Source organism: Chionomys nivalis, chromosome 20, assembly GCF_950005125.1.
Source record: "Chionomys nivalis chromosome 20, mChiNiv1.1, whole genome shotgun sequence".
NCBI lineage: Eukaryota > Metazoa > Chordata > Mammalia > Rodentia > Cricetidae > Chionomys > Chionomys nivalis.
This window is the reverse complement of record NC_080105.1, coordinates 49,289,370-49,307,668: the sequence shown is the minus strand read 5'-3', so window position 1 is coordinate 49,307,668 and position 18,299 is coordinate 49,289,370. Positions and strand designations below refer to the sequence as shown.

The window sequence follows — 18,299 nt, the reverse complement described above, 5'->3', positions numbered from 1 at the left end:
CTATTTCCCTCATTTGCAGTGTGGCCCTTAGGAGCTTGGTCACCTGCTTTTGAATATACAGGAGGTAGCCACAGCCAGCAATGCCTGGGCCAGCCTTATGTTGTGGCTTTGCTTGTTGGAGCTAATTGTATTTGTTTGTTTAATAGCACTGGGCGTAAAGCCATGACTGAAGACTGGTCTCGATCTATCTTCGAAACACCCCATCTTAGTAAGCTTCCTGTCCAGGCAGTCCTTTTGGGGCTCTGGGACAACACAGATTTGTCAGGATTTCCCTCTTCCTCTACCTGCCACTCATCCAGGCCTCGGTGGCATCCCTGATTCCTTGGCTCTTGTCTTCGCTCACTGTCCTTACTACCTTGCCTTTTCTAACTGAGAAGCAATAACTGAGAATCTTGGGATAAGGCCCACGGAGACACAGCTTTGAAGTGGCCTGCAATGGAGCCTCCTAAAACACTGAAAGCATCAAGGAGAGCCAAGGCAGTCACCCAAAGGTAGTGGTCCAGAATTCAGATGAAGTCAGCTTTGGAATTTCAGAAGAGGGGGATCATTGCCAGCGGAGGAGTTCATGGGAAGTCTGAGAAGAGAGCTGACCCAAACTGGCTGTCAGGACAGATTTTGTATCGACATTGGAGAATGCAGGGAAGGGGAACCACAAGAAGAGAGACTCAGAGCCATAGGGTTTCACAGTAGCTCAAGGCCCAGAAAACAGAGACATGCATTTAAAGAAAGCATGGGACCCACAAGGGCCTAACTTGGCTCTTCGGGGTGTTTGAATGACGTCAGAGCAACAGTGAGCAACAGAGTGTCCCCAGCAAGCAGAAAACCAGGTCTAATGGCATGCATAATAATCCCATCACTCTGGAGGCAATGGCAGAAGGATTGCCAAAAGTTTAAGGTCAGTCAGGATATATAATGGCATTGTGTCAAAAAAAAAAAAATGGGAGGAAAAGAGGGAGGGCCTGCAAGATGGCTGACCAGATGAAGGTGCCTTCCACCAAGCCTGGCGGTGTGAGTTTAATCCCCAGAACCTACACGGTGGAAGGAGAGTGTTGACTTACATAAGTTGTGCCCTGTGGCACACACATCTATTTCTCTCACATAAACATTCAATGAATGAATGAATAAATGAATTATAATAATTTTTAATGAAAGAAAAAAACTAGAACAGGATGCTGGCTGTGGGCAGGTGATGGCCTGGACCAGTGTGGGGGGCAGCAGATAGAGGCCCAGAGGTGGAGAAGCGAGTTAGGGAGGTAAGGAGACCAGCAGAGAAGTGGTTAGGGATAGAGATTAGCAGTCATCGGTCAGAATGGACTCCGAGGTTGGGAAGGTGAGAAGGGGAAAATGCTCCCCGAGTCCTTGGCCAGACTGTGGCCTAGACCCACACAGGTGTGACCCCACAAATCATTGTAGTTGACAAATAAGGACTTGGAGGCACAGAGCTATGGGCTCATCTTCTCCAGGCTGCATGGCTGTTGTAATGGGGTCCCCAGACTTGGACTCTTCCCCGGTATCCTACTCAGTTTTTGTGGGTGCGCTGCCAGGAAAGCAGGGACCCTAGAGGATAAACAGGGGTTGGCAAGGGCAGTTCTCCATGTGGCGACATCTCACAGGAACTCCCAGGTCTTGGAACCCTGAGCACTGACTCCATGGGTGCAGCCCCATAGAGGATTCAAGCAGCTGCCTTTGGGACCTTCCCATTACCTGCTTTGCCCATTCCTTCCAAAATCTTCACTGGGTCCATTGAGCAAAGAAGTTCTCTCTCCTTCCAAACCTCAAATCCTAAACTCCTCCCCAAGCACATAAACTTACAAAGCAGCCACATTACAGCACACTTACTCAGTCTGCAGAAGTGCCACCACGGGGCCTTTCCAAGTGCTTAGTTCCCAAATGCTTATGAATGTTGCATACATAGCATTGGTGGAGCCACAAAAACCACGTTTCTAATTGAATAGACTCCAACCGTTCCGATGCCAAAAGTACCTGGAAGTGATTTATTTTCTTCTGCCGTTTCCTGCTTGCCAGTGAGTTCAGTGGCTGACATCTGTCATGTAAAACCGCTGTGGTGGCAGCATGGCATTGTGCCAGAAGAAAGTTCATATGTACAAATTCCAATAGGATCAATCAATTATACTCCTAAAGGATGCTTTGCTTTAATTGGGAAGTTCTTAAATGATGTAGCAATTGTAGAAGATTTTTATTTTTATTCTATTGGCTCTAGGGGCCAGGAAGGCTGGGGATGTTGCATGGAATTGGGATGAAAAGGGAGGCAGAGGAGTAGCTGAGGCAGAGGAGTAGCTTGCAGGCGTCTGCTCTCAGGAAACGGTGTGATGTTTCAGAAGACTGCATTGGAGGGTTAGGATGCTCGGCTGGTTTGTGCATTTCTACATACGCTCTTCCGCACACCTCCCAGGTTAGAGTGGGTGACAATGCTAGCACTCCTGGGAGCACATTTTGGGGGACACAGCCTCAGAATGAGGTTCAGATTCTATCACAGAAGGGGTGTGGTCTCTGGAGCAGGAACTCAGGCAGGCAGAGAAGCAGGCTGGAGGAGAGTGTGAAGAGACATGGGGAGAAGAAAAGACTCACATAGCCCAAGTCCCCAGTTATCCCTAGGCTGCCTCAGTAGCAACAGAGTGAGCTGTGTGTGCCTAGTGCCTGACCAGAGATGGGGTGATAGGAATCACCGTAGGGGTGACAGCAAAGAAGATTCCAACTATGGGAGAGAGCAGAACTTCCCAACAATGAGATTACTGCAGGAAAGGTGTGTGCTCCCAGGCCGCCAAATACAGGAGAGGAAGGGTGGGTCCCTATCAACCTTCCTCACGAACCTCCAGCTGTTCATTATCAGCTAGATAACTCTAGAGCTCTGGCAAGAGGGCCTGACTAATAGAGCTTGCTGTGCGCAGTTTCCAAACTTCCCTCTGTGGAGAGCTGGCTTAGTCAAATGTCTCATTTCTCCTCCTGGGCCAGCAGGGCTCAGTAGTTCACACTTGGCTGGTTTAATAGCTCTCTGTGGATGTGGGGGAATCTTTCAGTCAGCTGAAATGGACTGGAGATGAGCAAAGAGGCCTTCCCAGTGTGGGTATTTTGGAAATGCTTGCAATTCTTTAGGAACAGGTATAGACCTGCAGCTTTTTCTGATTAGCTGGGGCCTAACGATCAAGTCAGTGAAACACAACATTTCATAAGCCGAGGAAGGTAGAACTCTTTAGTTTGGGATCCAGATTTGTGTAGTTGCTGGGGTTTAAGATGAAGTTTAAAAAAAATCCACTGTAATAGATTTCCCAGATAAATATGTAGAGATTGGTTCTGCAAGATCACCTGAGATAGGTCTACCTTATCCCTCCCAGAATTACCAAACACCGCGGGTTACAGGGGGGGCTCACGGATATTCAGAGAACAGGATATTCAGGGATGTGATGATCCCACTAGGAAATGAGATCTCATCTCGTGGACGTGGAAATTGAAGAGGGGATGGTCTGGTGACAAGCTGCACAGCCTGAGCGTCTGTTGTAGACAGGGACTTGAGCTTGGGTACCCTGAGCCACTGAGGGCCTGCCTGGACTGGTCTCTTCCATGGCACCTGACACCCTGGATGTGGGGACAAGTTGCCTGTTTGCACAGTTCTGTGACTTCACATGGTATTCAAGAGGTATCACTTGGAATCACGACAGTTAACACAGAGAGCACTGGTCTAAACTGCTGGGGTCTGTTGGGACTCTGGGAAAACTTGAGAAGGGAGACTAAGGGAGCTGAGGAGTGTGTGGGGGGGGTGTGTGTGTTGTGTGTATGGTGTGTGTGTTGTGTGTGGTGTGTTTGTGTGGTGTGTGTGTGTGCGTGGTGTGTTTGTGTTGTGTATGGTGTGGTGTGTGTGTGGTGTGTAGTGTGCTTGTATGTGTATGGTGTGTGTGTGGTGCATGTGTATGTGTGGTGTGGTTGATGGTGGCGGTGTGTGTGTGGGGGGGGAATGTCCTAACCTCAGAGTAGCTTGCTTTCTTCACAGAGCCCCTTCTCACTGCAGCCTTCCAGAGGGAGACCCCGGTAAAGACAACAAGAATTTGCACAAGTGAACATTGGCCTGTACTCCCTTTAAGTAATCCCTTTAGTAAACTCCAAACACACCTGCCTACAGAAAGAGCAGGGAGTCTAACAGTTTTCTACGTTCCTTACTTATCCTTCCTAGACCCAACTGCCAGTCTTCGCTCCCCAATGCCTACCCCAGCCTTCATTCCCAACCCTGAGCCTCCACTCCCATCCCACCGCTCTTGGCCCCAATCTTTAGACGCCGTTCCTCACCGCCAGCTCCTAGGCAGCTGAGCCTTACACTCTCCAACCAGCTTTTGACCCATTACCTTAAATTACCAGACCACACAATGAGCTTTCTATACCAATGTGCCACACACATCCTTCCAAGAACATGAGCAACTCCTGGAGGAGGGAGAGAGCTCCTCTGAGGAGCCTCGGGCTCAGGAACACCATTACCTCATCACCCACGGTGACACCCACCAGGGATCTACTAGGACCTACCCTTCCTCCAGCAAGGGCGATGCCTCATCTATGTGGGGGAGGAGAGAGAGTGGATGCTGCTATAATCCTGAGTCACTCAGGTTAGCACAGCAAACTCCTACAGGCCTCTGAAACGCGCTGTCCTGGTTATGAATTCAGCTGGAGTAGAAGAGGAAATAACGGGAGGTTGTTGGTTAGAAATCCAGGAGAGGTGAACTGGGTCTGTTACCTGGCTGGCTGTACTCAGGCCAGTCCCCAGAAGAACCTGAGGGCTGTTTGCACTGCCTGTGGGAAACACACCGCAATGGTCTGGACAAAGTCCCACAGTACAGCATGCTAGGCTGCTAACAGGACAATCTCCTGAGTCTGCCTTCCAGCTTAATCCCAGCCAGAGGTCCTGGCTCCTTATCTTTGCTTCTCAGTGTTTCTGAGCTTCCTAGTCATCCACAGCCCGGACGTCCACGTCCTTAGGACATCAGAGCCGCGCACTCACACACGTAGACTTGCCTCTCGTGCTGACTCCTAATCCCAAAGCTCATTTCTTTAGTTTTTGCCTGCATGCCCAGGGCAACCGTCATTGATTTCCCGTGTGCGACTGCCCTGTTATACCCAGAAAACACTGTGTCCTCCTTTGCAACGGCCCCTGAGCCTTGGGAAGAAAAGCTGTTATACAGATCTCCCATTTAGGGCTGAACAGTCTGGAGTTCCTTATTCTCTGCATCTTGACTAGTCGTGGGTCTCCGCCTTAAGCATCATCTACTGAAAAAGAAGTGTCTCCAGTGAGGACTGGTCTGTGAGTAGAAGGCAGAATAACAGTAGTGGGGTGGGGTGGGCCTGGGGTAGGTGCCCCCAGCGTCCCCCCCCTCGCTAGAGCCTATGACCTGTCTAGCCATGGTTTCTTGGCCCACCTTTCCAGCACTATCAAGGCTAGCCAATAGGGATGAAGCTTCCTATCAAAGCTAGCCAATAGGGATGAGGCTTCCAGGTCAGACCAGCTTGATTTTCTCCTTGTTCTGTGACTCCAGTATGTGGTGTCTTCAGCAATAGGGCCATACCATCAAGTTGGGGGTGGGGTTGGGTTAAGTAACCAGGGTATTGGCTGGAGTTTGTAAAGTTCGAGGATCTGTACCACCTCTGTAGCTAACAACTCCAAAAGCGGTAACCCATTCCCGACACTGGGTAAAGGCAGTGTTTAAAGTAGGGGAGGAGCATCCAGACTTACTTCAATGCTTTGTCCAATGTTGGAGGTGTTCATTCAGATGGACTGTGGGGGAGGGGAGTCCCTCACTGCGGGAGGCGTCTTCTACGGGGAAGAAGAGTGGAGTGGTGTGTAACGGAGTCCTTGCCTTTTTATTTAAATAATTATGAAAAGGGAGACATGATTACTGCATCAAAAGATAGTTAAAAGATGAATCAGCCAGGATCCACATGAAAATTAAACAGAAAGGTAATGGTCTCCATACAATTATTAAGAATGATGAGATTCATAAAAAATATTACATATGGCGCCTGTTCTCAATGCCTTGGCGGTGGAGAGAGTAGCGCAGAGATATGGGCTGAGCTGGAGGGTCTAGGGTGGTAGTTCAACTGCGTTGTGCTTTGCAATGTTATGGTGCTGGACAGAGAGAGGAAATCTCAGAAGTCAGTGAGTCGGCCCCTGACCATGGGACTCATGTGACAGAGACCTACCTCGGTCTCTTTGGTCATCATGTGTGATAGTTATTCTAGATCATCAACTTGATGGAATATAGAATCACCTAGAAGACAATCTACGGGGATGCTTGCATCTAGATCAGGTTAGGCTCTGAGCAGACCTATGGGGGTTATGTAGGTTAGGTGAATTAAAATGGGGGACCCACCACTGTAGGTGGAACGGGTTCATGGGTTGGGGCTGTGGAGTAAATGAAGAGATAGATGCATTTATCACCCTCTATTTCCCGCGGTAGGTGCAATGGGTCCAGCTGCCCCCTTATCCTCTGGCACTATGCCTCCCCTGCCATGGTGGAATATATCCCCCCTTCAAATTGTGAGCTAGAACAAGCCCTTCCTTTCTGAAATTGCTTTTGCCAGGTGTTTTGTATCAGAGATGAGACACGTAACTAATGCACCCTCTCTGAGGATGCAGGACCAGCATCCGGGCTGAGCACTCACCTTGGAGACCATCCAGATTGGGAAGGCGTGGCTAAAACGACAGGATTGTCATTGGTGTTCTAACTCCAGGGAGCTCAGTGGGAGTGCGCAGGGTTGGGTCAAATTCAGTGCTCTTGGGCTCTGTTTTCCGCTGTTCTTGAAAAGGACACTCTCTGGTTAGTGACCTGTCCCCACATCCTGGGGAGCCTACTTTTCTGTGGACAGCGGCACAAAGGGTCTGCACTGAATGAGTCTTTGACCCGTGCCTGGCGTATTATATGAATAAAGGAATCCTCAATAATGATATTCTAGTAGTTCCTCTTATAAAATCCTGGGATTCTCTTTTCTCATCTCATCTAATAATGCCTTCAGCCCTCTAAGAGAGCCAAGCCCAGACCCCTGTGTCACCCTTGGGTGGTTTGGGGGTAAGTTACTTAAGGTGTCTGTGTCTCTGCTGTTGCGTTTGTAGAGTGGGGGAGGGTAATAATAGTGGGCACCTGGAGGAGCCAGAGGTTTAAACACGCCATGACATCTAAAGTGCTTTGAACAGTGTCTGGCTCATACACTTCAGCTTTTATTTTTTCAAAGCCTTCCCCTTCCTGTTCTTTTATCTACATTTCATTGTCACTGAAGGGACTTACCATGGGCCAATGCTGTGGAAGACATCCAAATCCTGGTCCTCGGGGCTCCTTTCTTAATGGCAAATGTGAGGGCAAAGCCCCTCTGGAGATGTAGGCAGCCATCGCTGCGGCTGGCGGCGGGCCACCCTCCTTCTCTTGTCTCTTAGAGAAGATTTGTGCTGATATAGGAGAGGCCTGAGTGGGCCAGGGTTGGGCTGGACCGGATGGTCCCAATGGGGCGGGTTTGCCTTTCTAAGGAAGGGCGGAGCCCTGGCTTGCCCCAGGTGCAGTGTTAGCAGTAGAACGGTCTGAGAGCATCCTTGGGTCTTCTTCAGGACCCGCGGGATTCAGCAAACAATCAAGTCCATTTAGCACCTTAAAAGAGTTTCCATGTTAGCAGGGTGGGTGCAAGTGTGGCGTTTTCTCCAGTGTGTGTTTTTCCCACAGAGGCAGGTGTAAAGAAATTGTCCTTAATGTCTAGAAACGCTGGAGATAGCTTAGTAAATGGCAAAGCAGCTCACATGTGGCTCCAAATGGGTTTCTTTTCTCTGCAGTTGGGTTCCCTGTCAGCTGTTTGTTCTGAAGGGTCAGCCTCACACACAGCCAGCTCTGCCCACAGGGTATCGTGTGTGTGTGTATGAAATTAAAGTACTTTGGAGGCTGAGACAGGATTCTTGTTGTGAACTCAAGGTTATCCTGGACGACAGCAAGCTCTAGAAACAGCCTGGATAGTTGTGTGATATCTCATCTCAAAAATGTTTTTAAATTCTGCCCCTCCCATCATCCCCACATCTTCTCTCCCTTGACAAGGGTGTAGGGACCATGGAAGATGTGAGTGCTTCACTGTTTTGACAGTAGAGAAACCATTTTCCCATGGGCCTGGACTTGGCCATGTGTCTTATGGAGGCAGCAGGGAAAGTGAGAGAGGTGAAGAATGGAATTTGACTCTTTCTAGACACATGGCCCAGAGCTCTTGGATGGGAAGCAAGAAAAGAGTGAAACCACCTTGGAAAACAGTAGTTCTAAGGATGTCTTAACAGGGGCCATGATAGCTCATGGAGCAATGAACAGCTTAGCCTACCAGCCTTGATAGTGGAATTTTCACAGATGCGGCTCTCTATAAAATAGAAAGAGGTTAAATTCACTGAGATTCTAGCTCAGCTACTATGTATGGTGTGTCTGATGTGTGGCAGCATCACGCCAAGACTCACTTCTGTTGTTTTGGCCAAGCCTGGCAGAAGATTGTGTTTGGTTAAGCAAGGACCCAGTTTGGTCCCGTTCGTCTTTAGGAAGTTACTGTCTGTGCTGAGCCTGAAAGCTCCAAAGTGAGTGGGTCCTCACTCCTCGTGGCCCCAGGGGAAATATTTGCTTGCTCAAGGCTTGTCATTCTTTAGGAATTCTTGTTCCCTTTCCTACCAAAAAGAGAAAGGGAGAGTCGAGTTTTGGTCTGCTTTTGTACTGGAAACAGACTGTGCTTGTCATCTGGCATTTTGATGAGCTGCAGTGACATTGGAGCCTGTTTAAGGCTCACTATTGGGGTAATAATTCTGTCTCCTGCAGACTTGCCACTTGGTCCAGTCTCCTGCCCCATTCTCTCTAGCTTAGGTGCTGTGTTTCCCAGGTGCTGGCTACAGTGACCATCAGGCGGGGCACACGTGGCTTGTATGCTATCAGTGAATTCTGGATTAAAGTCTCTGCAGTTCTAGAAGGGGCAGGTGCTCCAGACTAAACGATGTTTGACAGACATATAAAAACATGGATTTTTTCACATTAAGACTCAGAGGTACCAGAAAACAGAGCTCAGTACCGAAAAGGCAGAGCCAGCACAGACAACTCTTCCAATTTACAGGCTCATTGAGACTCGAATTCCGTTGAGGCTGTGCCAAACAGTCGGCCTGTAACTCTAGCCATCCCGTGTCATTTCTGATCCCAGGAACCGGGAAAGCCCCCATGTGTATCTGAGGAGAAAGACCTAGATTCTGCCACACTGCCACCCCTCACCGTGAGGATCTCTAATTTGCCAAGAGCCCCATGGAATCCATGCAGAGTTTTTCTTAAGAGTTTAAAAATAGACTCCAAGGTGTCCAACCCTCTTAAAAGGAACAGGACAGACACTAATGCCAACACTGTGGGACCTGATACCCAGTCCTGGTCACCTCCCTAAATAGTCCCCCACGCTTGCCACTGCTTCACTCAGGGAGGCTGGGCACCCAGGGTTACCCAGTTAGCTACTGGGAGCTCACCACAGACCGTTAAAGGGGAACAGCCGGGGTTTTCTCTCTTTTTTGCTGCCCTAACATGAAGGTTCAGAAGGAGCCACATGGATGTCAGGGAGTCATGCTGTGTTTCTTATGCAACTCGGCATAACATTGTTTATCTACTCACTTTGCTGAGGAACTCATATATACTCACTAAACCCAGACTGTGCCATTGAACTGCACCCTCAGCCATTCAACAGAACAAAACATTCAATGTTTTCTGGGGCATTTCCTAAAGATCCTTCCCAGTTCCTTGGCGAGGAGAGTGAGGAGGGTAGTTCCATATGCAAGGAATAACACTTTGGCAGCTCTGACCCTCCTGATGCTTCACGAACTCCCGTGGGTGGCCCACTCCTGGCTCCCAAGGGTGATAAACCTCCTGTCTTTCTCAGTAAAGGGTGGGGTACCTCAGACACGCCCTTATCAATGGTGCCCAGAGTCCTTAGGAGCCAGGGCGACTCCCTGTATGGGTGACAGACAGAACTGATAGAGATGGGACCAGAGCAAAGCTGCTCCTGGGGATGGATGGGCAGGAGGATGCTACAAGGGGCCAACAGACAGGGATGGGGGTGTCCACACAGCTGCTTCTTGAGGGCTGTTTGGTAGTGTGGAGAATTGCACGTGGAAGACAGTGCATGCAAAGCCCAGAGATCTGGGGACCCTTGGTGTCCTCTTTTTGGTCCCAGTTTTGCCAGGGTAGAAACCAGATCAAAAACACTTTAGACCTCTGGGAGAAAGATTTAGAAAAAGCCTCAGCTGGGAAGAAGAGAGAGAAATAAAGGGGAACGATGTGTCAGCTATCTTTTATTGGGTGCCCATCATGTATCAGAGTGTGGCAGGCATCTTCTGTCACCCATGAGACCCTTGGACAGGTAGGCAGAATTGTGTTTGTTTCCTTGATGTGCAAGGCAATGTTCAGAAATGCATTCTCCCTCATAGGAATGTCACAGCTCACCTGCAGTGGGACCAGCTCACAGCCAGGGTGTAAAGCCACCCAGGAAAGCAGGCTTTCTGTTTCCATTAAGTGAGTTCCAAGTCTTTACTATTTCCATAGGAAGCTTCAGGGAAATGGTGGTAGGAGCCTGAGGTGCTGGGACTCTGCCTTTGCCCTGGTTCACAGCTCTGATATCCTGCTATATGGAAGCACCATCTTACATACCATATTAGTCAGCACAGCTCACCCCTGTTCCTCAGCATCCTGAAGACTTGTTGAGCTGAGAACTTCATTCTCTTGGGACTCTGTTTCAGGCTCCTGAACAAACAAACAAAACCCAAAAGCCTTCTCCCAAGTTTAAGAAGAGCTAAAGAATAAACAGCCCCTGGGGTGGGTAGGGAGGGCAGGCACAGCCTATAAAATGTCCATCAACTTGGGAAGGTCCTACCGTACCAAGCTACCCACTCTCCCCTCCTCGAGACAACGTGTAGACTGGACTGGCCTAGAATTCACCATCCTCCAACCTCAGCCTCCTGAGAGCTGGGAGCAGAGCTGTCTACCAAGCCCAGCTAGTTCCTCCTCTTCCCAGTTCAGTCTCCTGACATAGTTTCATAGATTCTGTTCCTCAGTTGAGACCCCAAGCCCTTCATTATGTTTTTGAAGTGAGAACACTTGAGAAAGACTGTTGGGGAAGACTTTGGCAAGCCTGGGAAAACTGCAGAACCTGTGAAACTATGGGCTTGAAGAAGGAGCCTAGAATCTTTGCCAGCAGCCGTTGCCTTTCCTTCAGCCCACCAGTTCTGTGTTGTGAGTTGGAGAAGATTCCCATGGATGCTATGAGCAGCTATTCTGGGCACAGTAGGTACAACAAGCTCTGGAAAGTGTAGTGTCTCGATGTAAGGTAAACAAACATACAAGATGAGAAAGAGACCATATTTGTGGTCTAAGCGTGTCTAGGAGCGTCAACACCCATGGATAGAGGGGACAGTTTCCTGTAGGGTAACAATGGCTGTGAGTCCCAGTGCTCAGCTAGAACCTTGGAAATCTACCAGGTTCCACTGTCATCCCCGTGACACCCTTTCTGAATTGCGAGTTGAATTGTCTCTTGCTTTGCAGCTGGAATGTTGTGTCCAGCCTGGTCCTCTCTACATCACTTTCATCCCATGACATGTAGCATTCTGATGACAAGTAGAGACGGACTGTGATGTCAGCCTTGAAAGTCAGCCCAGCTCTGCTCCAGTCATGGGTGGGGAATACAGACCACGAGGATCCGGCCATCTCTGCAGTGGGGTGCTTATAATTCAGTCGTGGTGTAAGGCTACCATGCTTGGGAAAGTTAGCTGGGGAATTTGTTTTCCTTAGAGACTGACTCTGGGCCTGGAGGAGCACATGGGTTAAGGGCCAGCTTTTCCTTCATGTTGGTCTTTGGTATTCTGGTATTCCTCTTAACTCGGTACTTAAAAAACAGCATGCCAAAAAACAAAACAAAACAAAAAACCAGCATGCCTGCGGGTGTGTCTTTTCTTCTTCTCTTCCATCCTGGTTGACTGTTTCCATTTGTAAGTTTCAGAATCCCAACCCCAATGAGGTTATGGATATTTCCAAAATTCTTGTCAGTCCTGGGTACAAAAGTCCTCCGACAATCTCAGCAGCTTTTCCTTTACACACATAGTGCCGTGTGCTGTGTTCAGTGTCTGGCCCACTGTGGCTCTCTCATCTTTTTGTCTGTGATTGCATACAATCAATACAATTATATGCTGCAAAGAATACTGGACTTAGGAATTATAAGAATTAGGTTTCAAAATGGACTGGAATTTTTGTATTAATCCTTGAATATTTCACTTATAAGTTTTCAGGTAATACTACTTTTCAGACAGATACTCTGAATATGAGGAACTTTATAAACAAAGGCTGTAGAGTGTTTTCCCTAGTATGCACAGACCCTGAGTTTGATTCCTGGCATGATTCACATGTACACACACACACACACACACACACACAGAGAGAGAGAGAGAGAGAGAGAGATTAAATAGGAATAAATAATTCAGTTTTAAAATAAGCAAAGGATATGAACAGATGGATTGCTAAAACAGAGAGTTGGGTGACAGGTGCACACCTGGAAAGGTATTGTTACTTATGAAGGGAAAATGTACATTAAAACCACCATGAGATACTGCCATATATCCGTGAGGATGTCTAAGAATGTAGACCAACAAGCAGGGGGCAGCCACTGGGCAAGAGGCCCCAAGAAACATTGGAAGCGATCCGTATGCTCCTTGTTTTAATTGGGGTGATATTCTAGAGGTGTGCTAATATCAAAACTCACCAAGTTGTGCATGGTAAATATGCAATTCCTAATAAGTTAGTCACGCTTCAGATAACTTGAAAATAGACTTTCAGTGCTTTCTGCAAGTCATGTGGTTTCTGAAAGTAAAAAACAAAACACATTATTTATCTTCCATTTGAGTAGGGTGCTTTCTCCCTCTAAATATTAATGTTAGAAAGGAACTTTGCTATCCCCTGGGGGCTCCACTGTGCTGCATTCTGGGCTGTTCCGGTAACCATAACTTATTAATTGCAGCACTCTCTCTGAGCAAACCTGAGAGGAAGGTTTTTTGTTGTTGTTGTTGTTGTTGTTTTGTTTTGTTTTGGACTCTGTCCTGGAACTTACTCTGTAGACCAGGCTGGCCTCGAACTCACGGAGATCCACCTGCCTCTGCCTCCTGAGTGCTGGGATTAAAGGTGTGTGCCGCCACCACCCTGCTAAAATATGAAGACTTACCTATTTGTTTCATTTTTGTTGTTGCTTTGGTTTGGTTTTGGTTTTTGAGACAGGGTTTCTCTGTAGCTTTGGAGCCTATCCTGGAACTCACTCTGTAGACCAGGAAGATCTGCTTGCCTCTGCCTCTCGTGTGCTGGGGTTAGAGGCGTGCGTGACCCACAGTTTTAAGGCACACAGACAGGGGATCTATAGGGTGTTCTGTATTCCAGCAATGGGGAAGGCAGTAACACTTGCAGTTTGGTACAGCAGTATGGGCATTCTCCAGAGTCTTGTAGGGTGTGTCTGTGTTCAAATTCAGCCTGCAATGGTGTGGGGTGCCTCGGGCCTGGAGACCTGTGATATTTCTGACTTCAGATAGATCGGGTTGTCTTCTAGACAGCTCTTGCTCAGTACTTAGGCCATCCATTTGATGAACACCTTAGTCTGTTGCATGGTCTCTCAATCATCTTATTTTGTCCTCCTGGTACTGCACACAGTTGGGTTTTTTTTTTGGCATGTATGTGATGTGTATGTGTTTGTATGTAGATGCACATGTGTGTGTGTAGGCTTGCTGCATGAACCCATGTGTGCGGAAGACCAAAGTTAAGGTCAGGCGTTTTCCTGGACTTCGCTTTATTTGTTGAGATAGAGTTTCTCACAGAGCCCAGAGCTTGCCAGATAATTCCAGAGAGTCTGGCCGGCCAGCTTCCCCGGAAATTCCCTGACTCTGCAACCCAAGTGCTGGGATTATAAGAGGCCACCATGTCTGCCTGGCTGTTGTATGTTCGGGGGATCTAAACTCTGGTCCTCATGTTTTTATGGCAGACTTTATCCACTAAGCCATTGCCCAAGCCCACTGTACTTTCCTTAGGAACTTGACAGGGCTCATTGTAGAAGTATCTTCACTCAGTTTGGCCTGGGGCCCCTTAGGCCTCTGTTTCCTGGTGGTGACCTTGGCCTGCACCTTGAACTTCTCTGAGCTCAGCTTTGTCCAGCTCCCAGGCGACTGAGGGTGAAGTGAGATCATGTCCGTTAGTTTACAGGTGTCCTGCTTTCTCATTCTTCACACAAGACAAGTCCCACAGCAGGGTTGGAAAAAAAAAAAAAAAGCATTTCTGTGGTGTAGACCGTCCTTGGAAGAGAGCAGGAACCTTGTTGCCTGGGGCAGCTTTCCCTGACCATTTCTCATCAGTCTTGTAATAGTTATTGGTGTCACTACCAACACTATGCCAGCCCCTGACGTGTTTTTGACACCTACCCCTGAAATGACCACTGGAAAAGGTGGGTACCGTCCCAGAGCAGAAACATGGGCACTTGAACCAGGCCACCTCAGAACTGGAGGTAGTTGTACCATGCCTATCCCTAGCTCCTCAGCTTCATTCACTGGGGCTCTGGCTCAGACTCCGGAATAAGCCGTTTAATCTGGAGTCTCGGATATGATGGAAGAGCTGGAAATATACAAATCAGCCACGGGGCACAAACAGACTCTGCTGAGCTCACGCTGGCCTGCGGCGGGTTCCCTGGCGGCCGAGGCAGAGCGAGAGCGCTGTACAGCTTGGAGCTCCCCGGTCGCATTGGCCGTGTGTGCCCGGCTCCAGCTTCAGCGACCGCACCTGCAGCTCGGTGGCCTGTGGGGCTCTGTGGCCTGTGGGGCTCTGTGGCCTGTGGGGCTCTGTGGCCTGTGGGGCTCTGTGGCGGAGCCTGTCCCCCCCGCCCAACACACCCCGGGCTCTTGGTGCTGTGCTTTCCCGCCTGGCGCGATAATGGAGTGAAAATGACCCGATGGCGTTAGCAGCGCGCAGGGTCGGGGCGCTGGAGCAGTAAGGGTGGGAGGCGGGGCTGTATTTTTAGCCAGATGCCTCGTAAGTTGCCCGCGCGCCCCGCGCCGCCCAACAGATAACGCCGAGGGAGCTCCGGTGTCAGCGGGCGCCGGGCGATGGCAGCACGGCCGCGCAGGTCGGGGACAGACCCCGCGGTGAGTGTCCGGCGGCCGCGCGGGCAGGGGACGGGGGACGGGGGGCGGAAGGGGGGACAGGGGGCATGGGCGGCGCGCGCCAACTTTCCCGGTTGCGGGCGGGCGAGGACAGGCTGGGTCTGCGCTTCTGCTGCCTCACGCCCGCGGCTCCGCGGGATCCAGAGGAAAATTCCTCAGGCCTGGAGGCTGCTGCCATCCTAGGCTGGGCCCAGGAGACGCCCGCAGGCACGACCTGTAGCTGGCTGGAACCAGGGGGCAGCTGAGCTGGGCTGTGTCGCCCCTTGCTTAGGAGCAGAGCCAGGGTCCTGTGACTTTAACTGTACCTGGCATGTTAGTCTTGGCCCTGGCCGGAGCAGTGGCAAGCCTGATCCCAAGTCCTTAGAAACCCCCAAATCCCCCAGGTCCCTAGGGAGCAGAAATAAATGGGGCACAGGAAAACAGATCTGTGCACGCCAGAGCCCATCTTTGTATTACTCTTGTTTTAACAATGAGGAAACTAGGATCTGGCAACTTGAAGAGGCACAGGGCACAAGCAGCAAAGCAGGAATTGGGCACTGACAGGCAGGTCTTCCTCCATGTGGGCCCACCCAGCCCTGAACACACCTGCACAACCTAGCCTCCAAGGCAGGATGGGTCCCTTGCAGGGTCGTTTGGGGTCTGCAAGGGAACCCCGGGGCTGTCACTCACACGGCTGCTTCTTTGGTGGCAGTTCTGATTTCCATTTCATCCTTACTAACTGTAGTCTGGTTGGGGCTCTGTGGACACTTCGCTAAGCTTTGGACAGCCTAGTTTTCTGGAAAGAAATCGTAAAACTGTTGGTGGCCCCGGGCCTTATTTCTGTTTCTGCATAATACAGGGAATAAACGCCAGGGCTCCACCAAAGCTGGAACACTGTACTTGACCGTAAGGCCTGGCGTAGGCCTGGAGGAACAGACCTGGGCCATGCTGTCATAGGTAGAACCAGGACCTCATACATTCTAGGTGAACACTCTTCCACTGAGCTATATTGCCCAGCCTTCTGCCTGTCTTGCTTAGTCTGCTGGTCGAGCCACCCCCACCTACCCAAACTCAGGAGACTGTCTTTCCTGGAGTTCCCACGACGGCTTTGTCAAAGAGGCTGCGTTCTGCCTAGCTTTATTTCTACCGTCTTTTCAGAAGGGAATCAGATATTCAGGGCCTTGAGCAAGGAAGTTGGGGTCATCTTTAAGGGAAGCTCAGGCCTTCTCAAACCCTAGAGATGTGACCAGGGAGGCCACAGGGTCCTCTTACCAGTGTCCAGCCTCCAATGGGTTTGGAGCCATGCTTGGCGTGACAAGGATACTGACATTCACTGTCACGCTCCCAGAGCCTCACTCCCAGGGCACTGCTCTCCTGGGCCATTGCTATATTAGTACCACTCCAGTCAAGAAGTGTGAGTGTTAGAGTCTGAGCGTTCCAGGTTACCAGGGTTCACCCAGTTTTACATCCCTCTCTAACTTGAGTCTCAGCAACAGCTCCATTCCCTTCTTCCCTCTTCTGCTTCCTTCCTTCCCATGTGCACACACCCTCTGAAGGCAGGCAAGTGTCCTCTAGCTAGAGATGAACTTGGGAGGAAGCCTACGGGCCCTTGTCTATGATAGCAGAATGGTTAAGAGAGAAACCCTGGAATACGCTATCTAAATTCAAACCCTGGTCAGTCCACTACTTGCTTTGGTACTAGATGAGTTATTTAACTTCTTTGTGAGCTAGTCGCTTCTTCTGGTGAGGGAGGAGAGGGTAAAGGAGCTGCCTCGTAGAATTCTGTTTTGTTTGTTTTTATTTTTTAAAATAAAAAACAATCTTTTTTATTCTACATACCAAACCCAGTTCCCCCTCCCTCCCCTCCTTCCCCCTACCCCACCCCCATCAGCTCCCCAGAGAGGGTGAGGCCTCTCATAGTCAACAAAGTCTGTCACATCACTTGAGGCAGGACCAAGGCCTTTTGTATCTAGGCTGAGCAAGGTGTCCCTACATACGGAATAGGCTCCAAAAAACTAGTTTAGGCACTAGGGATAAATACTGGTTCCACTGCCAGTGACCCTATAAACTGCCCAAGCCACACAACTGTTACCCACATTCAGAGGGCCTAGTTTGGGCCTATATAGGTTCCCCAGCTGTCAGTCCGGAGTCAGTGAACTCCCACTAGACTAGCTTGGGTCGGCTGATGCTGTGAGTATCCCCATCATGGTCTTGACTCCTCTGCTCCTTCCTCTGTACGACTGGACTCCGGGTGTTCAATCCAGTGCTTAGCTGTGGATCTCTGCATCTGCTTCCGTCAGTTACTGGGTGAAGGTTCTATGATGACAATTAAGGTAGTCATCAATCTGATCTCAGGGGAAGGGCAGTTCAGGCACCCTCTCTGCTATCACTTAGGGTCTTAGTTGGAGACATTCTTGTAGACTGCTGGGAATTTCCTTAGTGCCAGGTTTCTCGTGAATGCCATAATGGCTCTCTCTATCAAGATATCTCTTTCTTTGCTCTCTCTCTTCTTCCTACCCCCAACTCGACCTTCCCAATCCCTCATGTTCTCCCCCCTTCACTTCACCCCTTCTCATTCCCTTTCCACCTGCACCCCCCATGCTTCCAATTTACTCAGGAGATCTTTTCTATTTCCCTTCCCAGGGAGATCCAGCCTCATGGAATTCTTGGGAAGAGCAAATTAACTGATGTTGAGTAACTAAAACATAGTAAGAGTTTTGTACTTGCATTGAAAGGAAGTTCAAAGGCATCACATGGATTGAGTGGGAGGGATGTGGGCAAACACATACGAAGATGTGTGCTGTGCACTCTCCATCCCAATGCGCACACACACGGGGGGGGGAGCGGCTTAGGAGGAGAGGGAGGTAAGAAATGAAACGTAAGGAAGGGACAGAGACACTGAATGGAGCATCCAGGGAGTGTGAGCGCCACCATAACCAATTGAGAATGTGATCTATCTGAGGACTGACTTCTTGTGACAGCGCCGGCCTTCTCTGGGAACCCCAGTGCAGCTTCCTTTTACAATGTAGCCTCCTGAGGCTGGGGATGAACGATCTTCAAGAGGGTCCACAACTCTGTTCTAGTTCATCAGAGCCCAGGGACATGCAGTGTCCTG

General features: G+C 49.6%; 1 protein-coding gene across 12 annotated transcripts in view; it reads left to right on the top strand.

The window, feature by feature from the left end:
• Ank1 (ankyrin 1) overlaps nucleotides 1-18,299 on the top strand; it is a 177,211-nt gene that overhangs the window by 74,681 nt on the left and 84,231 nt on the right. For 4 of the 12 annotated variants that reach the window (XM_057752208.1, XM_057752207.1, XM_057752206.1 and 1 more), the window contains exon 1: nucleotides 14,872-15,187. The exons of the other annotated variants lie outside the window; for them this stretch is intronic. In XM_057752208.1, coding sequence (XP_057608191.1) covers nucleotides 15,149-15,187 — 39 coding nt within the window. In that variant the 5' untranslated portion in view covers nucleotides 14,872-15,148. Of the gene's footprint in view, nucleotides 1-14,871; nucleotides 15,188-18,299 lie in introns of those variants that run through there. 12 annotated transcript variants of the gene reach the window in all.